Source organism: Mastigoproctus giganteus, chromosome 5, assembly GCF_048544385.1.
Source record: "Mastigoproctus giganteus isolate SK-2022 chromosome 5, ASM4854438v1, whole genome shotgun sequence".
NCBI classification, from domain to species: domain Eukaryota; kingdom Metazoa; phylum Arthropoda; class Arachnida; order Uropygi; family Thelyphonidae; genus Mastigoproctus; species Mastigoproctus giganteus.
Genome location: NC_143579.1, coordinates 117,786,263 through 117,796,924, shown reverse-complemented (window position 1 = coordinate 117,796,924; position 10,662 = coordinate 117,786,263). Strand labels below are relative to the sequence as shown.

At 37.4% G+C, this 10,662-nt stretch overlaps 1 protein-coding gene across 4 annotated transcripts in view; it reads right to left on the bottom strand.

The window, feature by feature from the left end:
- Window positions 1–4,076: 4,076 nt before the first annotated feature.
- Window positions 4,077–10,662, bottom strand: part of LOC150085658 (LIM domain-binding protein 2-like) — a 323,298-nt gene continuing 316,712 nt past the window's right edge. For all 4 annotated transcript variants that reach the window (XM_090373421.1, XM_090373423.1, XM_090373422.1 and 1 more), the window contains one exon: window positions 4,077–4,523. In XM_090373421.1, the coding sequence (XP_090229547.1) occupies window positions 4,215–4,523 (309 nt within the window). In that variant the 3' untranslated portion in view covers window positions 4,077–4,214. The remainder of the gene's footprint in view (window positions 4,524–10,662) is intronic.

Sequence of the window (10,662 nt, the reverse complement as noted above, 5' to 3'; positions counted from 1 at the left end):
TTCAGGTTTTAACAAAATTTGGAATGGCTCAACGAATGTTTCTAAAAGACCCAAATATAGAATTTCATGAAAATCTGCCTGCTGGGAGTCCCTCTGTCATATGCGATTGGACATAAGACATGGTGAAGAAAAGATATATATATATATATATATATATATACAAACATGCCTAAAATCTGGGCATCTCAAAGTCTATATAATGGGTCAGCAACACCTTTCTTTATCGCAGATCAATCATTGGTTTCTGCAATATCTGATGTATCAATTCAGAATTAAAAATACAAATTTCTGATTGCAGCTGCACCTAGAGAGCAGTTCATACACTTGGTGTCCTACGTCTTCTTTTCTACTTATGACATCCAATAACAGTACCAGTTGTAATTTTTTGTGGTTTCTACCACAAAAAATTACACATGTTGCAGAGTCAAAGTTTCTATCTGGCATACTGGCGATCACAGCAGAACCATGGATTGATTTCTTTTTTTTTTTTTTTTTTTTTGATTTGGTAGTTGTTGGCGCATCGGCTTCTGTGGCCATATTGCACCTCCCAAGGTTTTTGCAGTACTTTGATCCAAGCCCGAGGCGGGAATCGAACCCGCGACCTTTGGGTTGCCGGGCAGGTACTTTACCCACTCGGCCAGAACCATGGAAAGCCAAAACAAGTGCACATGGCTGTACTCTCATGGGGTGCAGATGCATCTATTTATTCACATTTGTAAACACTGGCCATAACCATAACACTCTCATCAAGCTTAAGGAGCTAAGTAATTGCAACTTTTCATTACTCAAAGTCATTGTGAGAGCTTTAAGAATAGCCTCCAGTGTATTATTTTCTGGTAACTTAATATTTTTTAAATCTAATTACTGGGTCAGAAAACTCACGGTGGCAAGTCACCCGGTGATCTGCAGGTCATGGGTTGAGTAAAGTTTTATCTCTGTGTAAAACTTTACTTCAAATACAGTTGGCATTGATTAAAAAATTAGAATCAGTTAGCTCCTAATGCCATTTTTTATCGTTTTATTTAGTTGCTTACTCTTTTATTATTTTTTTTTTCACTCTTTTAATCATAGTTCCCTCTAATTTATTTCTTCGTGTGTGCAGAATGAGTATCACTTTGCACACTTAACTTATGCTGTTATGTGGCTGGCTGCCATACAAAATAATAATGATTATAATCATTAATAATAATTATATGCAAAGAGGATTCATTATGGTCTTGATATAGGACATCTCAATAGGAATGACAATTCCTATTGAGATGTCCAGTGTATCAAGTGGAATCCCTCATGGTTCAATTCTAGGATCCTCCTAATAACAATGACCTGAAGGTAGGAAGAGTCATGAACCTCAGGCCATACTGCTTCAAAATTACTTGGACTGGATGTGGATATGGTCTGAAAAGTGGTAATAAGTTTAATGATTCTAAATGTAGAATTTTCCATCTGTAGAACAGAAATCCAGGAGTTACTTAGGCTACAAATTAAGACAGGTGGTTTATGACAAAAAGTACTTGGGGTTATGATGCAATCAGATAAGAAATTTACTATGCTGCATAAATAGCTGACAAGGAAGGCATATGGTGCCCAGTCTAAGTTCATGTGCTCTGCTAAATTAGGGAATACTTTTTGTTGCACTATGATCTACTAAAAGTTGAGAAACTCAAGGACTTATAGGACTTTTGTGAGTAGGATGTCATTGCCTCAGAATAAGAGCTACCAAAGAGGGTTCAAAGGAGGGCAACTAGACTGGTGAGAGGTACTAATCAATGTCTATATGAGGAATAGATTAGAAGGTGCAGATTGCAAAACTTGTCAAAATGGACATCTTGGGATGGGGGCACAAATTGAAGATGCAAGGCAGGCCTGAAGTGGATCCTTAAAATTAACAAGAGAAACAACTTCACAAGTAGGAGAAACAAGAACTAGAGGCCATAAATATGAAACCTAGGGAGTAAATGAAGGCTGGACCCAGTAAAGTTTACATTCAGGCAATGTGTAATAGATCACTGATTAAATTACCTTCAAAAATGAAGCAGAGAGTTTCACAAAATTCAAAGCAGAATTGGATAGTCGCTTTTTATTTATTTTTTTATGATAGGAAAAGTATCAGTGATTGGGGATCTCCCTCCCCCCCTGCAGATTCAGAAAAAAAAAAGTGTTTCCTTGACCATCACATAATACTCATACATTCTACGTCATACATTTCTTGAATAGAGCTATGATGTCACTCTGGTTATAGTAATAATACGTAGGCAGGTTACAACCATAAATATCCTCTGGTCACCCTGAGAATGAAAATATATAATTATTTTCAAAACTGCCAGTGATAACAAATTATTACTATCTTAAGAGCATAGTGTAATTTGTATTCCATCCTATTAATGCAAATTCTAGTGCCTATGTAACGTTTTGGAATAGTTATGTAATCAGGCACCCCTGATCATTTCTAAATTGTCCATAATTTTCAGTTAGTATATTTGTAAGGAATAAAAGATTAAATGGTCCTTTAGTCTGGAACAACAATTATCACATACACAAACTGCAACAGAAAATGTCATTAACCTCTTGGAAAAGCAAAGTCAACAGATATGCAGGAAAGAGCAGCAGCACTGTTTAAATAATACTTCTACATAACTACTGCATCACTAATGAAGTCTCATGGAGACACTGGAATATGTTTACCAACAATTTTTACAGCTTCCTATGATATTTGTGATTCAAGCATCACTCTTAAAAGTTTTTGAAACATGACTTAGCAGCTCTTAATATTTATTCCAAAATATTATAATTTTCACTGACAGTCAATATACAAGATTAAAGTTAATTATTTATCAAAAACACATCATTATACCTTTTCCAGTATGAATTTTTGTATGTTTGTTTTCATTTAACATATTAACATAAATTCAATTCAAATTAACTTGGTGTTAAAAATTATATCATTATCATCAAAATTTTATACAGTTTACTAATCTAAGACTATGTTGTAAAAGATATCACAGTATATTATACAAGGCCTGTCAAAAGAGCAATATCCCATTTTTTTTATTTAAAAAATAAATTCCCAAAATAAAGAGATGAAGTTTTCCACATTGTAAGGATAAACTCCCCCATTTCTAGTTATTGCTCTGAAACATTCATCATCAACACGTCAGGTACATGTTACAAATTGTCCTATTTTTTGACAGCAGAAGAAGAGTCAAATTACAAAAAAAGTGACCCCAAATCTAGACTGTCTTTTTGGAACCAAAAACTCCCACCCATCTGAAAATTTATAAATGATGGAAAGATGGCTTCAAAAAGCAAGATAGAAAAAATTTATTGGTACAAAGTGTATGTTCTGGTGTCTAAAGCTGCTGAGGTGGAAAAGTTATGTCAAAAAGAATGTGATAAAACCAAGACGTATGCTGATTTTGAGGCAAGTTTCAGTTTTGTCAATAAATTTTGACAAAAAAAAAAAAAATTAAAAAAAAAAAAAAAAAAATGGGGCATTACTTTTTAGATAATCCTTGTAGCTGTTTTATCAACTAGCTCTTTTGTATGATTAATCAAGTTTTCTCATTATACAGCTTTAAAGAAACATACATCAAACTGTTCTTATTTAATTAGATGTCCCACATATTTACATAACCTAGGCATTCTTTAGAGTGACATTTACTACCTTCAATTTTAACAGGCATTATCAAAGGACGACTAGGAGGGGTGGGGTAAATCTGAATTCTTCTTGAAAACTGGAAGCTTGAGTAAGAGCCAGCTAAGTCATATTTTGCCCTGATGGAAATGATGGTAGATTATGCACATATGATGAGCTAAAACAGAAGATTGTGGTATGTGATTTTGTGAAGATTAAAAAAGTTTTATCTCCCCATTTTATGTCTGTGCCTGATTTACAAACCCTCCATCCAAATAAAACCTGGTATAATAAAAGCCACAGGGGAATAAATACACCCAAAAACAGGACCGCAGTCCCACGTTCACAGGGGAGGAAAAAAAAAAAAAAAAAAAAAAACCAGAGAGAGGAAGTATTTACTACACCATTTTCTATTCTACTGTTTAACTGCAGCTTCTTCTGTCCAGGCCCGGAGCTGCAATCTCCATTTATGTAAGCATCCACTGCTGATTCTGACACCATCACAATTCAAAATATGTTCACTGAATGCTATCGGAGATTTCTGATAAAATTTGTATATTTGTCCTGGCACATGAACTATTTCTTACTGGCTGATGGCTGGAGATGGTTTCTTGTCATCTTGAGATGGAGGCTGTGAAACTGATCCCGGTCCTCCAGAAGGATTACGTTCTGTAGGCTGTGATACTGTACCTGACCATGCAGGAGGTGGTGGTCCACTTGAATTTGGTGCTGAAGTCATAGCACTATTTGCAAAATCATCACCATCTTCAAGCCCATTGGCAGCCGCAGCAGAAGCATCATACTGAGTGTTTTCAAGACGAGTAATAAGTCGCTCATCTTCATCTCCAAACTCTCCCCCCATCAAGGAAGGCTCACCCACAACCATTACATCCTAAGAAAACAATAATAAAAAACCTGAGTTCATTTTCATAAAAAGCACTTTTAAACTAAAATATTAAAAGAATCATTACTGAAAGAAGGGGGAAAAGAAAAAGAGGATAATCACTCTGTGCTTAATCTGTTAGCAGAAATATACTTGGATGAGTAAAAATATATTTTGCTAAATTCCATTTATCTGAAAATACTTATACAGCTTTCTTTCAAAAAAAAAAAAAAAACCCGAACATTACTGGCTGTTTCTCAGAAGACTAGCAATTTTTATTTTATTTATTTTTTTTTGGAAGGGGGAAGGCAAATGGCATTTTCTATACAGGGCATTACAAAAATTCTAGAAAACTATGCATAATTTGTAGGAATGATAAATATTTATTCCTTTTTAACGCATGGATCTATAAGTAACTGCTGCTTTTTGAATAACTTTTCAAATACAGGGGGCACTGCAGGATGAAGGTCCCCAGCAACTTTCCAGTTCCTTCTGTTTTGTGCAATGGCCATCCATTTACTACCCACAAACTCGTGAATTTCATCCGTCCATCTCTGTCGTTGTCTTCCAGGTTTTCTTTTGGCTTCTCTTGGGTACCATTCTGTTATTCTCTTAGTCCATCTGTCATCATGTCTTCGAGTTGTATGTCCTGCCCAAGACCATTTTAGTTCTTCAGTTTTGATAAGAATGTCCTTTACTTGAGTTTGCTGCCTAATCCACATGTCCCTCTTCTTATCTAACTGTGTAGTTCTCAACTTCTCTTTTGGTGAGTGGCCAAGTTTCACTTCCATCTGTCATGGTGGGTAGTATACATTGGTTCATTATGTTACGTTTCAGACATTTACATGCTTATGTTTTACTAAAGCACATTTCTGGAGGCCACTACCATAAAACAATAAAAACAATTTGCAATTTCCGGATTATTGGGGGTTCCTGCTAGTGAAGTTTGTTATAAACAGGTAGTAGAAGTCGATCTAATTACATTTGCGACAATACCGATAGCTGGAATTCTGTGGCTTTTTATGTTATTATGCGAAATGTGTTTCCCCTTCCATGAAATCTTCAATCATAAAAAATAAATACATTTTCAGAATCTTTTCTTCATTCCTACTGTGTTGTGTTCAGTTGGGGTGATTCCCCCACGTTTGACTGCCATATGTTGTAAACACAAAGGCGAATCATGCATAAGCAAATTCGGTTCATGTTATATGTGACATCGTTTCCCTATGTATGATCAAATTTGTGTAGTGTAAACATGTGTTATACGAGGACTGACTATATTGGGTGATCTGTTCTCAGTGAGATTCCTACTTTTTGAGCAGTATTTGTGTTGTGTAAGATTAATATGCCCCATAATTGTGTGTATAGTCCAGAAGTCACATCAGCTTCAATAAAGTGTCCCTTAACTTGATTCATAAAAAAGGCTTACTCCTTGCTCTTTAGGTGAAAATAAGCGACCAGGACAAGAACTGGGCTCCACACATATGCTGCACTACCTGTTCATCAAAACTCAATGGGCGAGTGGGTAAATCAAAAGGAATGTTTTATACCTTTCACAGTGCCCATGATATGAAGGGAGCTAACAAATCATGTCACAGACTGTTACTTCTGTATAGTGTCTCCTATTAGAAAAGGGATGACAATGAAATAAAAATGGACAGTGACATACCTAAATATACCATCTGCAATTTGTCCCATGCCTCACGGTGAAGTACTACCTATTCCTGAACCACCAGACTGTTTTTCTGTACACTCTGATGAAGATGTTGATGTTCATCAATAAACATGATAAACTTGATAAACATGAAGTACAGCAACTGTCTATGTCAAGGGATCCACAATTTTGTCCAAACCTTTATCCTTCTGAACCACATAAGATCACAGAAAGTGAGCTTAATGACCTCATTAGGGATTTTGAAATGCTGAAGAATAAGGCAGAGCTTTTGGCCTTGAGGCTACAACAGTGGATTCTTTTAGATCATTCTATGAAAGTGACAACGTTTCATACTCGAAATAAAGACTATGATAAATTCTATCAAACAGCAAGTGAACTCACTGTTTGTAAGGATGTTGATGGTCTAATGGCAGCAATGAATATGAGGCATGTTCCAAGAATGGCAACTATTTATAGACACTTCTAAGGTTGGCCTTAAGGCTGTTATTACACAATGGAAATATGCTGCCTTCAATACCTTTTGCATATACCACCCACAAAAAAGAGAAATATATGCAAACATGAAGAGCATCCTCTTGGGTGTACACTATTAAATATGTGGTGATTTAAAACTATGAGAAGAGGAGTTGGCCTCAACAAAAATTAACACCTGGAATGAAGGACATAGCATTTGAACCTCTGGTAGATTCAAATAAAGTTTTGTTTCCATCGCTCCACACCAAATAGGGGCCCATGAAAAATTTCATGAAGGCTTTGGAAGTGAATGGTCATTCACATACTTGCAAGAGAAATTCCCAAGGCTTAGTACAGAAAAGATTAAGGCAAGTGTTTTCAATGGTCCACAAAATAAGGCAACTTTTCAAAGACAAACAGTTGGAATGCTGAAGAATAAGGCAGAGCTTTTGGCCTTAACAGTGACTACAACAGTGGATTCTTTTAGATCATTCTATGAAAGTGACAACATTTCATACTCGAAATAAAGGCAACTTTTCAAAGACAAACAGTTGGAATGTGTCCTTAGTGATAGCTAAAAATTAGCATGGAAAGCCTTTTGAAATGCTTCCACTGGTTTTCTAGGAAATGTTAAAGCCAGCAACTACAGGCAGCCTGAGGAAGCTCTCATTACATCTTATAAAAAACTGGGGTGCAACATGTCATTGAAAATGCATTTCTTGCACTCACACCTGGATTTCTTCCGGCCAAACTGTGGTGCCGTCGACGATGAACATAGTGAGTTCCCTCACTAAAAAAGACATCGCAGCGATGGAACAAAGATACAAAAGCAAATGGAGTGCCACCACGTTAACCGATTATTGTTGGATGGTGAAAAGGGATGCTCCTGAAGCTGAATACAAGCAAAAGGCGAAAGGGTCCTGTGTTTAGTACAGGTATGTTCATAGTTACATCTTACTACCATGTAAATAAAAAATGCCTTGTATAAATATAAAAAACCACTTTTTTTCGAAAACAAGAGCCAATCTGCCATTTGAAGCAGTATTTCCATGTTTAGCACCCCAAAATCTATAAAGTAAACTTACTTCCATGCCTGTAACAAGATATGACCCAAAATTTGTTGTTCAATGTTATTGGTGGTGTAGTTCCCTTTCCTCAACTCTGAAGGGAAAAGTCAAACCGGAGAATGAATATTTCATGGAGAGAGATGGCAACGGTCTGTTGTCAAACTAAAATTATAAAGCACCTTTTGAACCCAAATGCCAAAAGGTTGGTTAACCCTAAGATGAGCAATCAAGGTTTTTGAAGAGTGGTTCAAAGTCCTTCTGACCACGAAGGGCAGTCTGGCCAAGATTTCGGTATAATTGCACACTGTAATTCCAGTTTTATATGGTGAAGAGAGAGGAATGGTTCATTTGTGCCAATGTATAAACTTTGAACTGGAGATGTCTGAAAGGCACCAGCAGCACGATGGATTCCATTATGACGATTGGGATCAAGCCATTGAAGGATACTTTCTTTTGCTTAAGCACATACCTGAGCGGCATAGTCCAGTTTACCATGAATAAGTGCACAGTACAAATTGAGTAGAATGCAGTGGCCTACCCCCCAATTAAGAGTGGGGAGAGAGAGAGAGAGAGAGAGAGAGAGAGAGACTAAAAATGGATACTTGGGGAAGACAAAGACGAATAGATTAACAGTAGCCACTGGCAGAGGTGAAAGAGATTCTTGCACTGCTTCTATTGGAATGAGCAGAAGCCTGAAAAACAAGATGCAGGATATTTCAGAGACTGCTGGGTCATTGTGGTACAAGTAAACACATGGGTTGTGTTAGGGTAGCTAAGAATAGAAATAGGTGCATGTATACTTGCGTGTACACCAATGCTAGGAGTTTAGTAAATAAATTTGATGAATCTGAGGTATTGCTCAAAACATCAAAGGCAGATATTGTTGGGATATCAGCGACGTGGTGTCACACAGATATAAGGAATGTAGAGCTGGAATTTGGGGAGTACGACGTCTACAGAAAGGATAGACTGGATAGGAAGGGAGGAGGGGTTATGCTATTAGTTAAGAAATACATAAAATCCAAGGAAGTGAAGCCAGTGGACATCGCTGGACAGTGCAGTGTTGAGTCAGTTTGGTGTGACATAAGCATTGGGAGATCAAAATTGAGAGTAGGAGTGTGCTATAGGCCTAATGACTCTGATGAGTATAATAAGAAACTGTACAGGGAAACAGAGTGCGCCAGTAAATCAGAGAGTCTTATAATGGGAGATTTTAATTTCCCAGATATTGACTGGAATTTGGGGGCTGGTCACTCACACACTAGCAAGGCTTTTGTGGAATTATTGGATGATTGTTTTCTACATCAGCATGTTCGGGAGACAACTAGAGGGAGGAATACTCTTGATTTGATTATCAGCAGTGATTCTTCATGCATTAAGAATCTGCAGATAAATGAACCACTAGGTGACAGTGATCACAGTGTGCTGAAGTGGAATTTACTCAAAGAGGTAACTACCATTAGGGGTAAAGGGAAGGGTTATTGCTTTCGTAAAGGCGACTACGATGAACTGAGACAGTATTTAAATTCTATACAGTGGGACCAACTGATGATGTTACCAACAGCAAATGCAAAATGGGAAGCATTCAAAGAACTTATCTTGGAAGCTACTAGGCTTTACATACCAACTAAGAAATATTGTTCAAAGTTTAGGCCTAAATGGATGTCAGATGAACTGATGAGGCATATGGCAGAGAAGAAACATGCATGGGATACATACAAATTAACACGACACAGAAGCCTATGATAGATACAAGTTGATCTGTAACAAAGTTACAAAGGAGGTTAGGCAAGCGAAGGCAGATTACGAGAAATCTTTGGCAAGGAATGCAAAGAAAAACAGCAAAGAGTTCTTTACTTATGTAAACTCTAGAAGGAAGGGGATGAATCAGATTGGTTCACTTGATATTGATGGGTCAACTGTTGATGATTCTGCTCAGGTAGCTAACAAACTAAATGAATATTTTGCATCGACATTCACACATGAGGAGTTATTTAGCGAAGGGAAAGCCAGAGGTGTATTCAACTCTAGCAGTAAGCTAGAGAATCTTGTAATAACTGAGAGTAAAGTGGAGGAGAAATTGTTGAAGATAAACACAAGAAAGGCACCAGGGGTGGATGGGATCTATCCAGTTATATTAAAGGAGGCAGCAGAGGAAGTAAGCAAACCCTTAGCCATAATTATGAGAGCTTCCTTGGACTCAGGGGAGGTACCCACAGACTGGAGATGTGCAAATGTGACCCCAATTCACAAAGGAAGATCAAAGGCTGACAAGTAATTATAGACCTGTGAGTTTAACTTCTGTTCCAGGAAAATTAATGGAGGCACTAGTTAAAGAAGCACTGCAGGATCATTTAGACAAGACTTCAGTTATAGCTCAGACACAGCATGGTTTTGTTAAGGGGAAGTCTTGCCTGACCAATTTGATTGGATACTATGATGCAGTCACAAAGGAACTGGATGCAGGGAATAACTTTGATATTATATACTTGGATCTTAGAAAGGCTTTTGATACTGTTGCACATGGAAGACTGCTGCACAAATTGGAGCAGTGTGACATTGGAGGCAAATTGCTGCTGTGGATAAAGGGGTGGCTGAGGGGAAGAAGACAGAGAGTGGTAATCAATGGACACTGCTCGTCGTGGACTAATGTTATTAGTGGAGTCCCTCAGGGCTCAGTGTTGGGTCCATTATTGTTTTCTGTATTCATAAATGATATTGATGATGGTATATCAAGCTTAATGTCGAAGTTTGCAGACGATACAAAGGTAGGCAGGGTTGTCAAGGACACTACTGACACTGTGCTGCTGCAACAGGATCTGGAAAGGTTGAGCAGATGGGCTGAGAGGTGGCAAATGAAGTTTAACATTGACAAATGTAAAGTACTACACATGGGAAACAGCAACCCCAGAGCAACGTATCAACTCTGTGGTACTACACTGACAGTGGTAGA